Source organism: Ptychodera flava, chromosome 15 (genome assembly GCF_041260155.1).
Source record: "Ptychodera flava strain L36383 chromosome 15, AS_Pfla_20210202, whole genome shotgun sequence".
Classification (NCBI taxonomy): Eukaryota; Metazoa; Hemichordata; class Enteropneusta; family Ptychoderidae; genus Ptychodera; species Ptychodera flava.
In genome coordinates, this window is record NC_091942.1 from 14,534,795 (window position 1) to 14,554,955 (window position 20,161).

The 20,161-nt window shown below is 37.5% G+C and overlaps 1 protein-coding gene and 1 long non-coding RNA gene across 4 annotated transcripts in view; both read right to left on the bottom strand.

Annotated features, from left to right (window-relative positions):
- LOC139151268 (polycystin-1-like) overlaps window positions 1-20,161 on the bottom strand; it is a 113,502-nt gene that overhangs the window by 14,843 nt on the left and 78,498 nt on the right. For all 3 annotated transcript variants that reach the window (XM_070723935.1, XM_070723936.1, XM_070723934.1), the window contains exons 15-23: window positions 19,457-19,748; window positions 17,969-18,930; window positions 16,979-17,231; window positions 15,770-15,965; window positions 14,496-15,121; window positions 4,269-4,403; window positions 1,388-1,567; window positions 747-769; window positions 235-366 (exon numbers count right to left, since the gene is read on the bottom strand). In XM_070723935.1, the coding sequence (XP_070580036.1) occupies window positions 235-366; window positions 747-769; window positions 1,388-1,567; window positions 4,269-4,403; window positions 14,496-15,121; window positions 15,770-15,965; window positions 16,979-17,231; window positions 17,969-18,930; window positions 19,457-19,748 (2,799 nt within the window). The remainder of the gene's footprint in view (window positions 1-234; window positions 367-746; window positions 770-1,387; window positions 1,568-4,268; window positions 4,404-14,495; window positions 15,122-15,769; window positions 15,966-16,978; window positions 17,232-17,968; window positions 18,931-19,456; window positions 19,749-20,161) is intronic.
- Window positions 9,314-11,732, bottom strand: LOC139151265 (uncharacterized). Its single transcript, XR_011556377.1, has 2 exons — window positions 11,569-11,732; window positions 9,314-9,416 (listed from the first exon to the last, which is right to left on the bottom strand). It is a non-coding gene; the product is annotated as an uncharacterized lncRNA (long non-coding RNA).

Below are 20,161 nucleotides of genomic sequence, written 5' to 3' on the forward strand. Positions count from 1 at the left end.
ATTTGTAAAATTTTTGAAATGTAGGACTAGCTATTTTTTTCAAGCCTTGCCACATACAGAATGCTGTATGGTCACATCACTGCCTGTAAAGATTATGAATAACGTCACCATTCCTTAACAAGAAATCAGCTCTCGACAGCTTTTGCACTTGGTTGTCTGTGTCCAATGAGTGACTACACTCAAGAACCATCATTCTATTATCACTTCTTTCAATACTTGTCAGTTCTTTCATACCTCATGTCACTCTGATCAGACAAAACTCTTGCCCGTGATTTCTTGTTCCTCCATGATCCTTCATATGGTGGGAGCTCTTCCGGCCAACTGAGTATGCTCTCATAAGACCACCATTTGCCTTTTTCCAGGGGCCTATAGGTCGGAATGAAAAATGGAAAAAATCACAAAACTGACTGAAACATTACAGTACTGTCAACTGAGTGTTAGAGGCAATGAGTGGCTGTCACGTTTGTATGTTCAAGTGATCAGTACAACACTAATCAGCAAAAGATTTCCATAACACTTGAGAACAATGTCGTGTAAGTTTCTGAAAATTTTACACTGTATACACCCTAATTATGACACAAACTTTTTCACTTTGGACACTTTATTACCATTCTTGTCAGAACAAACCCCAGAACATATAATTCCAATGAAATATTGACCGATAAGGAAACGTGTTGGTAGAAAAAGTGAAAGCATATAAAAGTTATGAGAAAGATGAACAGTTAAAAATTTTGTGCTTATCTTACCTTAGTTCTGGGAGCTTTGGAGACTGAAAAAAGAAGGATAAAATTAATATTAGTACAAGAGAGCTCTCTCATGCAACAAACACCTTACATTCCTGGAATATCTTAAATTGTTGGAATTTTCATATTTCTTTCACTTGACCAAAACCCCTTGCACTTACATTCCCTGTAATTTGAATTCTCATAGCATACCATCATATCTGTGTTCTTAGAAAGAATCAAAATTTCCTAATTCTTTTCTTGATTGAACTGTATAGATTCAGTTGTCCATGGGTTTTGCTTACAATCTTCCTCTGGAGAGGAAATGAGGTAAACAGCGCCCTCAATCCGTCTCAATTTGATTTTCTGCATGTAAAGTATTTTTGTCTTACGTTTGTACAAGACATCTGTTTAGCTGTAAGGTCAAGGCTCATACAAAGAAAGCCTACAACATGCTTGCTGAGAAACATGTCATGATACAAAATGTATAATTTAATTTTCTGTATATTTAAAGACAATATAACAGTTTCAAAGTCTACATAATTATGGTACTTTGTGTTTCCCACTGTCACTTTCTAACCTGTAGGGTTTTCCTGGGTCACATGGATGGTTGGACAAAATTCTGACAGAAAAGTACACATACTGTGAGTTGTTCCAAAGTTTACCTTGCATTTTGGGGGGATTGGCCATCCTAGGCCGTTTTTCTTGATGTTGTTGTTCTGGAAACTGCTGATGATGTCATCATCCTCGCCATCGTCGTCATCTTCATCGTCATCAAAGTCCGCCAGAGCTGCACTCGTTTCCCCATGAGGTAGATGTCTAAAGCTGTCACAGTGTTTGATACCCTGTTAACACAAAAAGGACAAAAATAAACTCTAAGAAAAGGCAGTCAGCTTGTTGTCTGAGAATTTCAGGGGTAAGCTCTCTTTACATTAAACGTTGTAAAACTATCCATATGAAATGTGTCAAAAACTTGTATATTTATCATGATCTGTGATCATTTCATATTCATCTTCACAATTACACTAAAACAACACATGCCACAGTAAAAAAGATATTCATCGTTGATGACACAGTCCCCACTTGTTAATGGGTACTTTGATTACATGTCCTCAGAGAGGATAGAGTCCTCTTCATTAGGTCTGTGATAAAAATACTTTGATACAGATGCTCTCAATGGCCAAGAATGAGTTCCATGGTGATGAAAACATAAAACCAATGTAGGCCACCATCCTAAAGTTCATAAAATGAGTCAACTAGGAATTAATCAACAGGATGTTGCAAAACATTTTTGCATACAATCCTAACACTTAACAGATTATCACTGGTACCATATTTCATAAAGTTTGATGCGGTATTTACAACACTATGAGATCAACATCTGTATCAAGTTTCATCAAATTTGACGTTGTATTAATTTGTGGCTATATCACTCTAACTAGGAAAGCTCATTACATATGCAATTACAAATTAATTAAAATGACACTGATAAATGTCTTTTTCAATGTTAAAGCAATGTGAGCTTAACATCTGTACAAAGTTTCATGAATTTGATGCAGTATTTCTTGACATATCAGCCTACTTACGAAACTTCAATAATTGACGTGTTACTGCTACATGACGTGAATCAAATTGACGAGCATATGTATGAAATAGGTCAATGTCCTTGTACCAACTTTGAATGATACTGGTGGAAATGTGTCTGAGTTATGGCTCTGTACATTTGAAAATTGTAACAAAATCACCGCCATGCAGCGATATTTGATCTTACTGTTTAAAAAATCAACACGTACATGTATCGTATATGTATGACATAAATAAATGTCCATGTACCAACTTTGGATAAGATCAGTTGAGACTTGCCAGAGTTATGGCTCTCGACATGAAACAACCATAACAAAATTGCTAACATGTGGCCATGCATATTGGACCATCTCGGCAAACCAATCGACATACATATGTATAAATAAGTCAATGTCCTTGTACCAACTTTGAATAAATTTGCTTGATACATGTCTGAGTTATGGTTCCGGACATGAAAAAATCGGGAAAAAAATGGCCACACGGCGGCCATATTGGATTGTATCACAGAAAAATCAATGTGCATATGTATGACATAGGTCAATGTCCTTGCACTAAGTTTATATAACATCGGTGAATAAAATCAGTTGAGACATGCCCAAGTTTTGGCTAAGGACAAGAAAAAATTGGAACAAAATGGCTGCCATGCAGCCATATTGGATCATATCATGAAACAAATTGACCTACATATGTATGACATAGGTTAATGTCCTTGTACCAACTTTGAATAAAATCGGTTGAGATATGCGTGAGTATTATGGCTCTGTACATGAAAAAATCGTAACAAAATGGCCGCACGGCAGCCATATTGGATCAATATATCACATAACAAATTGACATGCATATGTATGACATTAGTCAATCTCCTTGTACCAACTTTGAATAAATTCGCTTGATACATGTCTGAGTATTATATTGGCTCTGTACATGAAAACACCGTAATAAAATGGCTGCCAAGTGGTGGATCATATCACAAAACAAATCGATGTACATATGTATGACATTGGTCAATGTCCTTGTACCAACTTTGAATAAAATCAGTTGAGATATGCCTGAGTTATGGCTCTGTACATGAAAAAATTGTAATAAAATGGCCGCCAGGCGGCCATATTGGATCGTATCACAAAACAAATCAATGTGCATATCTATGACATTGGTCAATGTCCTTGTACCAACTTTGAATAAAATCTGTTGAAACATGTCTGAGTTATGGCTCTGTACATGAAAAAATCGTAATAAAATGGCCGCCTGGCGGCCATATTGGATCGTATCACAAAACAAATCGACGTGCATATCTATGACATTGGTCAATGTCCTTGTACCAACTTTGAATAAAATCGGTTGAAACATGTCTGAGTTATGGCTCTGTACATGAAAAAATCGTAATAAAATGGCTGCCTGGCGGCAATATTGGACCGTATCACAAACAAGTCACGACATGCATCTGTAAGACATATGAAGTAATCTTGTACTAAGTTTGAATGAAATTGCTCCTTGCATCTCTGAGATATCTGCGTGAACGGACGCACACACGCACGCATGGACAGACAGACGCACGCATGCACGCACGCACGCACGCACGGACATGACTAAACCTATAAGTCCCCCCGGACGGTGTCCGTGGGGACTAAAAAGATATTATTCCTTCACTTTCAGTACAAATGAAATTTGTAGCCTTTTGGCCATGGGAGGAATTAAGTACGTTGCCATGCAATTCATATGAGGAAATACATCTGGTCCTGTGACTATTGCTCTCATGTTTTGCTAGAAAAATTTAAAATGCACAGAACTAAAGTAAAAATAGCAATGATTCAAGCAGCAGAGGACATTTCTGCTTTGAGACTTCAATAAGGGATTAGAAACATCCCCTGTATTCTGTAATTCACACCAACCTTGGCATGCTGCTATTTACCTCTATTTCAATATTTATCGCAGACTGTATATGAATATCATTCCATTGCTTACCGTAGTTCCTGGAAGTAGAACATTGTGGCCTCCAAAGCCCACCATGGAATCCCCAGTCTGTGACATTTCTATCAATGCGTCCATCTCCACGGTCTGTGCTGTCATTGGTTTGTTGTTGTAGTGAGAAACAGACACCTTTACGATAGAAAGGAAAGATGAACATAATGTGGGTGGGTTTGAGAAAAATTTTAGTTTTAAGATTTTGAGAAAGTTTGCTTCTTTGACAATATTTTGCTTTGTTTCTGCGATCTTCTAAATACTGAAAATCGTGTTTCAGTGATTCAGATTTGCATAACATTTTTAAAACTTTGCTTGGAAATATATGCAAAAGGTAAATGTTTCCTTGAAGTTTCAGGAAAAATCAAAGTAAAACTTAAGTTGCCCACGCGGTAATAGTTGAAAAAAGCAACATGAAATGGGAGAATAGGTTTCAATAACAAAGTGTGTCATTAGAAAAACTCCTCATGGAAAAGAGGGTTTGTGTGAGTATAGGATAAACTTTCATGAAAAGCGTAAAGAATAACAAGCGACCTAGCGGCCGATATAGCTCCGCTGTGTTTATGTAGAGAATAACTATTTTTGACACATGTTGATGAAGAAGGCGGAAATTAAATCTTTGATAGCTCAATGCAGTGGCCAGAAAAAAGTGGCTAAAATAGCTGCAAAAATAAACAATTGAAGATTTCATCATACTTTGCATATATCACATCGGATCATCCCTAAGAACATGTCAACCAAAGCTATCTGATGAGTAGTTTTTTGAGAATAAAATTTTCTGACCAAAAATGGCAACAATTAATTGCCCCCAAAAATAAAAATTGCAGATTTCATCATAATTTCAAAAGATCAAATTTAGTTCATCTATAGAAACCTGTATACCAAATTTCAAAGCTGCTGGACCAGTATTTTTTGAGAAACACATTTTTTTAACCAAAAATGGAAAATATTGACCCAAAAATTCAAAATTGCTGATTTCATCATAATTTCAATAAATATCATTAAGGTGATCTGTAGGAACCTGTATACCAAATTGCAAAGCTATCAGATGAGTAGTTTTGGAAATACACATTTTTTGACCAAAAGTGGCAAAAATTGCCTCAAAAATACAAAATTGCAGATTTCAGCATAATTTCAGTAAATATTATTTTGTTCATTTGTAGGAACCTGTATACCAAGTTTCAAAGCTATCAGATCAGTAATTTTGGAAGTACACATTTTTTGACCAAAAATGGCAAAAATTGCCCCAAAAATACAAAATTACAGATTTCATCAGAAATTCAATATATATTACTTAGTTCATCTATAGAAACCTGTATACCAAATTTCAAAACTATCAGACCAGTACTTTTAGAGAAATACATTTTTGACCAAAATGCAAAAATTGCCTTAAAAATGCAAATTGCATATTTCTGCACAATTTGAACAAATCTGAAATAGATCATCCCTAGGAACATATTTACCAAATAACAAGCGACCTAGCGGCCGATATAGCTCCGCTGTGTTTATGTACAGAATAACTATTTTTGACACATGTTGATGAAGAAGGTGGAAATCTTTGATAACTCAATGCAGTGGCCAGAAAAAAGTGGCTAAAATAAGCTGCAAAAATACAAAATTGAAGATTTCATCATACTTTGAATATATCACATCCGATCATCCCTAAGAACATGTCAACCAAAGCTATCTGATGAGTAGTTTTTGAGAATAAAATATTCTGACCAAAAATGGCAACAATTGCCCCCAAAAATAAAAATTGCAGATTTCATCATAATTTCAAAATATCACACTTAGTTCATATATAGAAACCTGTATACCAAATTTCAAAGCTGTTAGACCAGTACTTTTTGAGAAACGCATTTTTGACCAAAATGGGAAAAATTGCCCCAAAAATTCAAAATTGCAGATGCCATCATTATTTCTATAAATATCATTTAGTTCATCTATGGAAACCTGCATACCAAATTTCAAAGCTATCAGATAAGTAGTTTTGGAAATACACATTTTTTGACCAAAAATGGCAAAAATTGCCCAAAAAATACAAAATTACAGATCTCATCAGAAATTCAATATATATTACTAAGCTTATCTGTAGAAACCTGTATACCAAATTTCAAAGCTATCAGACCAGTACTTTTTGAGAAACAAATTTTTGACCAAAAATGGCAAAATTGCCCCAAAATTACATAATTGCAGATTTCATCATTATTTCAATAAATATCATTTAGTTCATCTGTAGAAACCTCTATACCAAATTTCAAAGCTATCAGATGAGTAGTTTTGGAAATACACATTTTTGACCAAAACTGGCAAAAATTGCCCCAAAAATACAAAATTACAGATTTCATCAGAAATTCAATATATATTACTTAGTTCATCTATAGAAAACCTGTATACCAAATTTCAAATCTATCAGACCAGTACTTTTTGAGAAATACATTTTTTGACCAAAAATGGCAAAAATTGCCTTAAAATGCAAATTTGCATATTTCTGCACAATTTGAACAAATCTGAAATAGATCATCCCTAGGGACATATGTACCAAATATAAAAGCTATCTGACCAGTAGTTTTGAAGAAGAAGATTTTTAAAGATTTTTTACCAAAAATGACAAAAATTGCCTTAAAAATACAAATATGCAAATTTCACCACCATTTGAACAAATCTGATTTAAGTCACCCTAAGCAAACTGCATATCAAATTTCAAAGCAATCGGACAAGCGGTTTCAGAAGAAGATTTTTTTACCAAAAACACCAAAAAATGCCCCAAAAATACAAATATGCAAATTTCACCATGATTTGAACAAACTGAAGTGAGGTCACCCCAATGACTGCATATAAAATTTCAAAGCAATTGGACTGGTTGTTTCAGAGGAGAAGGCAATTGTTGACGGACGACGACGGACGACGACGACGGACGACGACGGATAATCAACCTATTTGATAAGCTCCGCGTCGCTGACAGCGGAGCTAACAAGGCTATCTGACTGGTACTTTTGAAGAAGATTTTTAAAGATTTTTTTACCAAAAATGACAAAAATTGCCTTAAAAATACAAATTTCACCACGATTTGAACAAATCTGACTGAAGTCACCCTAAGTAAACTGCATATCAAATTTCAATGCAATCGGACAAGCGGTTTCAGAGAAGAAGATTTTTTTACCAAAAACACCAAAAAATACCCCAAAAATACAAATTTCGACCCAATTTGAACAAACTTAAGTGAGGTCACCCCAAGTGAGCTGCATATAAAATTTCAAAGCAATTGGACTTGCAGTTGCAGAGGAGAAGGCAATTGTTGACGGACGACGGACGAAGATGGACGACGACGGAAAATCAACCTATTTGATAAGCTCCGCGTCGCTGACAGCGGAGCTAAAAAGTGACATTGAAGGGCATGAGATTTAAAAAGTGCTGGTGAGCTGAAAATCACTCTCCTAAAATTATCTGCGGGAGTGTTACGAGAGTGATAAAACTACTCCCCTGAAATGCATAGGGAGAGTGAAGCAAATAAAAAGAATTATGAAATCGTTAATTGTCTTGTGCATTCTAATTGAGAATATCTATTTTTACTTTTTTTTCTTATTTTTTGTTTTTGTTATATTTGTTTGTTATAGGAACTTAATGTAAGTATTATTATAGTAAGAACCAGTATCGGCAATACAGTCCTGATCACTGGACAAGTCACAAAATACAGACAACTTGCTGTGCTATGATATACCGGTAACACTATCGATATAGCACTCTGTAATTAACATTATTATAACCACCTCTTAGCTAATTACAATCTACGATGATCATTTTCTGTTGACAAAATAATTTTTTCTTTTCATCGCTTCAGAAGTTTACATACTTCACAATTTTCTCTTGTTGCACTCCTCTCAGAACGTCTACTTTTGAAGTTCGATATCGCGATGCTCTTTTGTTTGCAAGGTTGGTTTTCGCCCGAGTGCTCATGGGTTGAATGAGATTAACAATGGCCGCGCGGATACGAATGCTTCCCTCGCATAGAGAGAGAAAACTAGGTGGCTAAGTTTATAAGCGCGGCTGAGCACATCGTGTACCTACATGTAGGCGAGGTGGGTGTGCTCGAAAACGAAGATCAGTGCAAGTTTTGGATTCAAAATCGGCTGTTTTCGGCGGAGAAACTGCGCGCCGTATTTCCGAGGTTTTCATAGTACGCATGAGAGCGGCGATCGTGCATCAACGTCTTCAAATATTTCTCCAAACTGCATATTCAATTCTTGTCGAAATCTCTGTGCTCCTAATTCATCGAGAATACGGTTCTTCCTAATTATGAAGTCAGCTAAACGCTTTTCAAGAAAATAAGTACGAACAAATGAGGGAGGATCGCAAAATTCGTGTTGAATGAATTGCCTGTAATGATCTATGGGAGCGCCCGCTCCGGACAGATGCCAGGCTTACGTTCAATATAGTCCTGGTTGCGTACTCTGTACAGACTTCGCATATAGAGCAACACAATTTGATGAGTTTTACTAGCCACGGCCACGGCTAATCCCTGTAGGGACCGTGTATAGCAAAGCTTAGAAATAGAAGACACGGTATTGGCACACGTACGCATGGCCTTTGTTTCTCTTGTTCATATGTTCGCTACAATTTAATTAATTTTTACAAAAAAGAAGCTGAAAGTCTGCAGGCTGTAGCCTGTCATTCCGATGATGAACACGTGCTCAGACGCCAGTTTTTTTGCAGTGCATTCATTCTGTGAACATGTCGCAGTCCTGTCCAAGTTGCCACGCGAGCGGAAAATCGTTCGCGTGGATTTTGATTTGCGCGAGCGCTAGGCGAGCGGAGCGATCGCTCGCCTCAAATCTCATGCCCTGTGACATCTGTTGAATAGTGTCACAAGATTAAATGTAACATTGGTTTCATAAAAGGTCTGAGCAAAATTCACCAGGAAAGTATTTTGTTGCTGAAGTACTACGGAAATACTTCTGAAATATGGTAAAAAATTTTTGTATATGGTTTTAAGTTGTATGTCATTATTATGCTCTATGTTTTTATTTCAGTAAATGCACTAACAGAGATTCAGTTGTATACAATAACTTTATTTCACTTTTATTTGTGTTTGTGAATGGGTTCTTTGATTTGAATTTATCTTCATGTAATAGTAATCCTCCCAGTGGAAATCTGTGAAGAGGAAAAAAGGAGGTGCAATGATATTAGTACAGTGCATTCTGAATGTTAATCAAAGTAAGAAATGCAAATGCGTAATGCTTACAATTACGCTCATAATGTTTTAGGTATTTCATACATTCCCACTTGGATACATGACCTACTTATACAGAATCAATATATATAAATGTAATCACAATGAAACTTGAGGTATGACTTAATATAGTGTAGATATAAACAATCCATAGTAAAACCAGAACACATTCAGCTGATTCATATTTCATCTGTTGAAACAGTGTGTCAATGACACTTGGCTTATTCAATGTGGCAGGCACAGTGAGTAGTACCTGTGGGAACATGCATACCAAGTTTCAGAGCAATCCGAAGAGTGATTTCAGAGACAATGATTTTTGACAATACTAGATACTGCATGGGCCAACATCCCACAATATCCCACAAAATGTGTGGGAAAATAAATGTGGCTGCTTGACATGAATAGATTCTCTTAGATGTACCTTGAACATCACTTTGTAAAAAAATTTGTTATCAGAATAAGAATTGTTCATATCTAACATTTATGATAACTTTTCAATAAAAGTTACAACAAAGAAACTAGACATGAAAGCAAAAAATCAAAAGAGTTACAGTAAGTATAGCTTTCATTATCCCTGTATTATCAAACATCAAATGCTGAATTACCTGAATCAATATACACCCAAGGATACTGAAATTTCACCAACATTTTACAATTTGTATTACATTTATGCTATGAACACTTACTTTACACGAAACCGTTCGTTAATATCTTTTGAGGAACTGGGAAACACGTAGATTCGTGTCATAGAATTACTAGTTCTTGAACCGGTTACTTTACAGTGTACATGCGTCAACTGAACTGAACTTGGCAGTACCTGTATTTTAGCAGTTTCTCTTGGTAGTATCTGTATTTTAGCGGTACGATTTCTTCTACTCAAGTTCAACGCGTGCACGCATCCAAATACACCATCATCATATTCTATTCTAATCTGCATTACCTCCCTACAAAGTACTGTACACTTCAGTGTACAGTTCAGCTCACTATGTCTGTTGTAAAAGTCAATATATTCACAAAATTCCATATTCAATGATTCATTTTGACTTTTTAAGGTATTATTATTCCTGCGACTAAAAACGCTCACGTTACGTTTGCGGCAAACCTGCTGCAATGAGCAGTATCTTCTGAGTTGCCTGTTTTGAAAACATACACACACATGATACATTTATGAGCTATCATTCATTTCGTGTAACCTAACGACCATTCTGCTGAACCGCTATCTTTGGAGCATGAAAGTGAAAAAATCTTTTTTGACGTCCAAGGTTGTGTCACTCCGGCGCGACGCAACTACTTGAACTGAGGGGCCCACAGCAAAATCGTTCCCCGTAGGCATCCGGCCCGACAACAAACTGACGTTTTGGGTGATTCCGTAGTTTACATAAATTTAACGTGAATTAATGACACATGCATAATGAATTTGAAAAGCTGTACAATTTGCTAAGCACTGTGATTTGGCTGTAGAGACAATTGGAGCTTAGCGTACCGCTTGGCTTCCTGCAGACATGGCTTCGACCTCAACCCACCCCAATTTGCAAGGACAATAAATACAGCACGGCGAGGGAGTCGCGAACGGTCAATTTGGACCAAAATAACGTGATCGATGCATGAACTTTGAAACATGAACTGGACTTAAGAAAATTCATGATCACTGGTTCTGACAAACGGACACACGGCAGTGTTTGGTTTCTGACCCTTAACTATAAACAACCTGATCTCTTCATGAAAACACACTTGTACCATGGACGTAGTATAGAGAGTATACACAGTGAGGCCAGTTCAGGGTTGTACCGACGACTCGTTTATGTTCAATGACGTTTTAACTTGTATGCGTACGGGGACTTTGAAATTTGAGAGTGATACCTTCGTTTATGTGAATGGATTAAGCTAGCTGAAAACTATCATAACTACAAAGACGCATGAGTACTTTGCTTACCCTGGTAAATGAAACGGACCTAATCATTGTCAGAATGGGAAAATTTCATTCACACGGTCAAGAATGAAAGTCACCAACAAGATCAAATAACATGGTCAATCACTCAGATATGACAGCTTGCAAACCATGAAATTTCTTACCTGCTCATCAAGTGAACGACTTTGATTCCAAATACCACCGCACAAACTGTATTGCTTCTCTTCTGGTCGGTCCAAAATTAGAGATCACACACGTTTTCAAGGGCACCGAGAGATCAGCTGCCCGAGATCAGACTATCAGGAAACATCAGTTATGATGACGTGCGTGCCGAGTGCAAAGTTGAGTCACGTGTTGTAGGGCTACACCATTCTTTACTACACAGAGAGGGTTCATAATCACCATACCGATTATGATGTGACCATAGGTGTTTAAGACATACGCACTTATAAGTTATATCTTTATCACTTCATTTACAAAACTACATAAAATTCTAGGGCGTACAATTAGGTAGGGACCATTTGTTATCGGGGGGGGGGGGGGGGGGGGAATTCCAGGAGGACTTGTCGGGTCAAAAAACTCCATCCAGTTGCTTACTAAAAACATAGGGCCAATGTCCCTCTGAAGCTACTATACACATTTATGGAAAGCTAAGTATTTCTTGAATGTATGAAATTATCTCACTAAAGTCATCCTAGGGACCTGTATACCCAATATTAAAGCCATCTGACCGGCAGTTTTGAAAAAGCAAGCGACCTAACAGTCAACAGAGGTACGTGTTATGTTGAGAATAACTTTTTGTGACACAAAGGTGGATATCTTTGATAGCTCATTTCAGGAAAGCCTGGCCAAAATTGCAAATTTAGCTGCAAAATACAAAATTGAACATTTCAATATATAACATTAATGTAAACCCTCGGAGCCTGTATACCAAATATCAAAGCTATCCGATGAGTAACTTTTGAGAAACGAAGATTTTGACCAAAAATGGCAAAAATTCACCCAATAAGACAAAAATTGAAGATTTTCATCTGTCTGATCAGATGTTATGAAGAAGATTTTTCACCAAAACTGCCTTTTTGTGCTAATGTCCATTTTACGATTGGTGAAGATTTTTACAACACCCCATTAAGTGAGGTCTCTTAGAACAATGCACTGCCATGAAGCACATGCTGTTATGATATCATTAATATTTTAACTCATATTTTCCTTTTGTTTAGGATGTACCTACTTATACTTTAAGTAGTTTATTCATTTGATGTATTTCTGCTGCTCATTGTATTTGTTACTTAATAAAACATACTAAAATAATGAACTGAGATTGACCACACTGCCAGCACCGGGTTGAGCACATAACCTATGACAGGATTTTAGCAGATTGAGTCTTCATCGACTTCTTTTGCAATCACTTTTCCCTAATCCCTACACTTCCTTCCATTTTGTTTTCAACTTTTCAGCTATTTGAAGAAGATGCTGTATACCTTAAATTACATCTTTGTCCTGCTGTACAATAGTCTCTCCTAATGATTGTGCTTTCATTACACCATGTAAAGGAAAACATTAGAACAAAAAGAAGTATTCACTTTTGGTATATGTGTGTCAATGATTAAAAAGTTCTGAAAATTGGCGAAATTAAGACGACAATACTCCTGAATCAATTTTCCTCACCTGCCAGAATATGGAATTGTGAACCCACATGTACAAAATCGTTTGTTTATACTCACATTCATGATTCTATAGTGAACACAACCATACATATACATTTCATTCACATTTCTCAATTAATGCACAGAAATATTGCATCCACATATTAATTACTACTTAATATAAATATCAGGGCAAAATAAATTTCTGGAAAAGTACATGTTAAATATTCAACCATATCGATATTACACATAGATTATATAACAGGTTCAATAATCAAGGTACTATTTCAGATAGATAATTTCCAGGCCGTAACAATACACATGTGGTAATCTTGAACCTCTATTTATTTTTGATACAAGTTGCTGATCCACAGTTTCAGTTGTTTCTATGATTTTGAGTCATCTAGGTATACATACACAAGATAATTTGCTGTATTATATGTTTGTTTAAATTTATTAGATCATTTATGACTTTATAATGCTTGGCAATCCTTTTACATCCAATTTTGTGCAGAAACTCATCAACTCAGCCTCATATGAATACAATAGGTTTGCAACAAGTGGTGCACAGTTTATGCCTATTAAATGCCTATACTTTGCCTCAATATCATATCAGCTAATATGATAGATTTGTTCCTCTATTAAAAAATGCAGCATCTTGATTTCTTCCTAAACGATGTATTTGTGTTTTGGCATCACTGTTGTCGTTTAATATCATAACTTGCACAAATTTAGAAAAACAAAATACTTTCAATCAATTAACTATACAAATTTATTTTTTTGTTCAATGTTCTGTAGCCCACCGCTTATAATTTAGTGCATCCTCCCTTGCTATGTAAATGAGCAAAAATGAGCAAAAATAAGTCAAAATATTACTTCAAAAATTAATTTCTGCTCAACTATGCAACCAACAAACCCAAAAACCTAATCCGATCTAGTTCCCATCCTAAAGATTCTGTGTACCTAATTTTATGACATTTGATGAATGAGTTTGAGAGATATCGACGATACAAATCCATAACACACACACAGACAGACAGACACACACACACACACACACACACATACATATTACAGACACACATACAGACTAACAAACGCCACCCTATGACAATGGCCCACTTAGGTGGGCTACGCCCACCGCGTGGGCCAAAAATGACTGAAAGTTTTTTCCATGACCAGTCATGGTTAACCTTTGTGGCGCACTACAAGCAAAGTAAATGTTCTGTTTTAAAAACATTTGCAATGAACAATTATTTTTATGACCAGAAACGCTGATTTTGCATGTTGACCTAGGACAATGGGAGGTTGAATTCCTTAATAATTGTGGAGTTGCAAACTGAGCGGGGCAACCAAACAGTAAAGCAAATCTTGAACTACATGGACGCTAAAATTAACTTTTACTTTTTAAAAGCATTATGTTAAAGAGTCTGCGTATACTTTACCTTATATTTCCTGTTTTGGAAAATCAGCACCAAAATATGGATGACGATGAAGCCAATAGATGCCGTGACCAGACCAACCAAAGCTTCTGCCCAGGTGATCCACAACACCTGGGTCTGGGGTCTGAGAAGACCGTACCACAGAGTGTTCAGACCCAGGAACAGCAAGGCAAGGGTGAAGCAGCACGTCACTCGCTGAAACCTCGTGAAGCGGCTTCTAAGGGGCCTCTCGTACATGGAGAACCACAGATGTCGTTCAGAGAAGCCGCGTCCTAATTCAGCAGGGAACAGAGTAGAGAACTTGGAAAGCTGTGCAGCATCAGCTGCCATGAAGTCCTTCTTCACCACGCCATCCTTCCTGGTTAGAGTCAGCCACTGCCCACACAGGAAATAGTATTTCTTGTCGCTGTGTAGATCGTGAACTATGATGCGAGAGAGGTACCAGCAGGGGCTCAGACCAGTGTTGTCATGCCAGACACGCACCTTCCAGATGTCGCCGAGGTGGATATCTGCGGCAATGACGAATGTGTCCAGGCTATTTCGGACAAAGGCGCCAGATTTGCTGAGGTGTCGCCTGCCACTTCTACCCTGCTCACCAAAGATGTTTATTCCAACATGGGCAGATGTACCTGGGTACAGAAAGAACACAGAATTATTCTATCACCATCAATCTCTGAACAGAAGCTTCATTCTATGAAAGAACTCAGTACTGTGATTTACTGTATATTCAGCACCATGTAAAGACTATTAGATAACTATTTCATTTCTGGAAGTGCAAGACAAACACTGTGCACGGATTCTTAAACCTGTGATAAAATGGTGGCTATGGATATCTACAGGAGATGTTTTTAAAATCATGTTTCAGTGAAATTTAGGGGACAGATGTGCAGCCATTTAAATCTTGCAAACCCATACCAGTCTACAATTTGTACTGACTTTTTGGAAAGTGATGAGAGAGTTTATTTCGTTTTTTCCCTGAAAATTATAACAAAGGGCAGTAAGTTAGACTTTACAATATCATGTTACATGTGAATTGCACTTCTGTCCTAAACATTTTACCATTGTCACTGATAATTTTTTTTCTTAAATACAATTAATATTGAACAAAGTTTCCTTGAAAGAAGTATGAGCAAAGCTTTAACCTGTTCATCCCTACGCCCCTGTGAACAAATCCACAATCACCATTGATAACAATGGATTTGGGCCAAACCATGGTGGTGAAAGGGTTTAAACTTGAGACTTCCCCATTTTCCATTACCATATTTTTTCCCGCTTACCTGCACCTCTTTTCATGCCAGTCTTGATGGTAATTTCATATTTGAAGGATCCGTCTTTTCCGCACAGTGGCATCACCCCAACACGACACAGATCTATGCGGTCTCTCCAATATGCAACCAAGGCTGCTATCAAATAGATGGCAATGAGGACACCCACCGTGATCAGGGCCATGATGCTGGAGTCTGCGTTTGACCTCTGTAAAAAAACAAAAGAAGGGCTAAATCACAATTCTGTAGTTCTTCAAAATTTGCACAGTATAATATGCAGGTGTTTTAACATACTACCATACCAGGCAACAACTATTCGATATTTTCCTGGGAAACTATACGATGGTACTTTAGTAATTACAGGAACACCGTGCATGCATTCTCCAACTACTTGTGATACCATGATGTGCAAACCACTGCTATAATTGTGCAGCTCAAATCACACCACTGTAATATGCTGTGCATCTGCCTTATTTAGTAATGACATTGTCGGCACAGTCCTCAATCCTTGGTTCTTGCATTTAGTTATTGTTGAATTCACTATCCTTTAAAAGTTTTATCAAGTGCATCAATTTTATATCAAGCTGATGAACAACTTGTGCAAGTAAAAATGAACAAAAACACTGTAATGTACTGCAATACGGCCAGTAACTGTAGTTTCAGATGATTTTTTTTCACTACTGTGTTTTTTTATGTCAACTAGTTTTCTTGTGCTATTCCCAAAAGCATGTTGCTATACTCAGTATTCAGCTGTCAACCCAGCCTGCACATGTGTAGACTGCATTGGTACATTGTTTACAAGTGAATTCCTGCCAAGATTAGAATTCAAATGTAAACAATAACAGCGCATTCTACAAATACAGACGCAGTGTTGGCAAGCTGAGGAGTAGGTATTTCGCCATGCTTTGAGTAGTAGAACAAGAAGTTGCAATAGACTTACAAAACAAAAATAGTGAAAAACACTCATTGTAACATTATGTACCATGTGCCTTAATACTGAAATCTCATCAACATGATTATGCCATAGGTTAAGTGAAAGTAGTCATAAACCGTTGATATGTACATTTGTCTGCTCAAACAAATCAACCATCACACTATCGGCCAGCAAAGCAAAGCCACATTACAGATTCATTCAAGCATTGCAAAGTCAGAGCAAGGGACACATTTTCATCACCGCATTGAAAGTAAGATCGTCCAACTAGAGTATAGACATCATCTTACCAATCCGACAAATTGAACACTTTCGGTAGTGGACATGGAGGAGCCTCCGAATGCAGTGAGATGGTTACAGTCGCAGACCACACAGCTGGCCATGGAGTCTTGACTCGGCACACAACCTGTGTTCATCCACACGTGCAGCGTCTCATTGTAGTACTGGCAGCTGGAGTAATACACTCCGACAGACACATTGAGGATGTTGAACTTAAAGTTGTTGGTCACTGCCACGAACCACTCATGATTTGGATCATACTCACTGCCAAAACAAAGGTCAGAGGTGAATCTTCATCAAAGCCATCAAACACACAAGGATTGACATTTGCTGTTTGCTGAATTCAAATTATTTCTCTTTCCCCTTTTCTCTTGCTTGAGCTTTATCATATCAAGAGGCACCATTGACAGGTTTCATTCATAAAAAGCTTGTCATGATTACTGACAATCAGATGGAAATAGACTACGATTACCAAACACTAGGAAATGTATGAGATAGATCCGTAAAGTTTCAGGTCATATACTGACAACATTTTCATATTTCTTCTTCTACAACAGAAGCAGGTTTTTTTGGTATTTTTTGTTTTGGGTTTTTTTGGGGGTTTTTCATCAGTCCATCATCCATCATCCAACAAGCGTTAGGATGAGGTTCCCATAACCCACTAACCCCCAATGGAGCACAGAGGAGTAAAGTGCTTTGCTCAGGGGCAGAACACCATGCTAGAGTCTCAAGTTCACTGTCCTCAGACAGTGAGACAGTTGTTCAAAATATTGTGTTAACTATGCCAAGATGACCAGTTTGATTTGTTAACTTTTGCAGTACAATCAAAATATGTATCATAGAGATAATATGAATTTAGAAATTTATTAATTTAAGTATAACAAAATAATATTAATACAATCTATAGATTTAATTGCCACTAAAATGGTTGGAAAGGCAGCTGATTATGCAGAACCTTGAATAAAAAAAATTCTAATTTCTGTACAGGGAATCGGTTTTACCTTGCAGAGATAAAAAAGGTATAGTTCTGGTGATCTGCCAGCAAGTCATCCTCTGTAATAGTCTTGGCAGAGTAGTGACTGGTCTCGTCAGGTTCCTTGTTGTGGCCAATGTATACTGTCACTGAAGATGTAACTTTTGGTTCTGTGTGATCTGTTTGGCGTTCGTACCGGACCTGGATGTGCATTGCTGTGGGCATCTTAGGGTCGGGTAGCTCTCCTATGGAGAAAATGGCGGTCTGCAGGGGGGTGACACTTGATGTCACATACATCACATCGTCGGTCGGCGAGCAGGTGTACGTACTATTTGATGTGTAACTATCGGCGAGCAAGAACTGGGATGCTCTGTAGCTTCTTGTGACTTTTTGCAGATTCATTTTGATATCGTTCTCCAAGTTCTGGATGAGCAGTGAGGTGCCATTGTCAAAGCTGTACTCAAGCATGTGCACCTGGGATGTGATGTTGTATCCTTCGGAAGTTCCCCAAGTGTAAGGGTTCATCAGATGGCACATCATGACCTCAAGGATTTCGTGCTCCGGCGCCGTATTGTTGAAAAAATCAGCCGGCAAATCAACTTTGCAGCCATCAAGCTCCAACACCAAGTTTGCCGTAGCTCTATTTGACCTCTGACCTAAGCCCCTGATGCCCGGTGACAGCACCTCTACAGCTGACTCGTGCAGGACCTTTGACTTTGCAAGATGGGTCAACAACAGGTTGGCCTGGCGCAGCAGTGTCAAAATCATTGCCTCTCGCTCATGTTCCTCAAGCTGATCTTCAAACGGTTCCGCTAAGAAATGATTGAGCGCGTCGATTACATTGGAAATGACAGTCATGATTGAGTTTGCCGGGATTTCTTCAGGGTCGTCGCCATTTGACAGAGATTCTTCGGTCACGAAAACTATATTGTTGATAGTACTGTTGACGGCGTTGAATGTTTGGGTGGGAATGAATTCAACATAGACACTCTGGGGAAAATCAAAACAAAGCAAGGATTACTGCAGTGCTCATTGTCTGTTCATTTTTGAAAGGGAATTTACGGCAAGATATTATGAGCACGCACCAAACATGACCACTTCAATAATAAATACAGAAAATCACCGATAAAACATTCAACTGTACCTTTCCATCCTTATCATTATTAAGTACTGGGTGAAATAATCTCTATGCACCCACATTTGAAAGAGTAAAGGCAATCATTGCCTGATACCTAAAAATACACATTTCATCATACTTTTAAGAAATCTGCAAAAGGAAAATCTACCTTAGCCAGGAATTTCTCAAAAAAAGAGTTTTTTGACCAAAAATTCAGTCAAGAATCATGATGATGTAAGAGTATGATTTTCATTTGTTGTCAGATTGCTAGAAATAGTAATCATGTAATTAAAAATAAACCATGTGGCATGGCTAATAGTTGTCCATCTGGACTGCCACTAAACGTTACTTTCAAGTCCTGTCACATGACCATCACATGACCATCACATGACTACTCACAGTGCTCTGAATCAAGGCTGAACTTATCTGCCTGACCAGCATCACCGAACTGATTTTCACTTCCGTGACCGCTTTGACGATGTTGGTTCGGGTGGCGACTCGGTAGTCAAAGTCTGTCTTGTTGGCCTTGATGCTCTCGGCGTTGAGGACTGTGATCAGAGCAGTGGAGTAAGCGATGACTTTCTGCGGGTCGTTGGTTTGTCGGAAGAACTGCAGTTCCTGGATGGATTTCTCATACAGCCACTGGGACATGCTGGTGTTCATACTCTCCGGAAAGTTGATTGTCACAGCCCTGAAAGAACATCAAATAGCATTGATCATAGTTGTACCTTTGTTACGAAAAATACAGCAATGTGTGTCCAATAATGTTTCCGACCCAAAATTTTGTGCCCGCAGAATACAGCAGCACATATTCTTTGGCACATAATTCTTAGAGTTTCATTTCATTCAGGATATCTGTGGTATCAGAGTACCATTTTTCACAGTTATTGTCAGATTGATTTTAAAAAATTCTTGTCACGAATTTCAGGCAAATAATTCATTGTGTCATATTTGCTGACAATGCATCACCATCATAAATCAGTCAAATTGACAACGTGTTGCTATTATCCGAATATAATTTTGAATGTTGTGACAATTATCAAGTCAACCTGAGATACCTTATCATGTGCAGGGAAGTTAATTCTGCAGACAATAGAAAATATT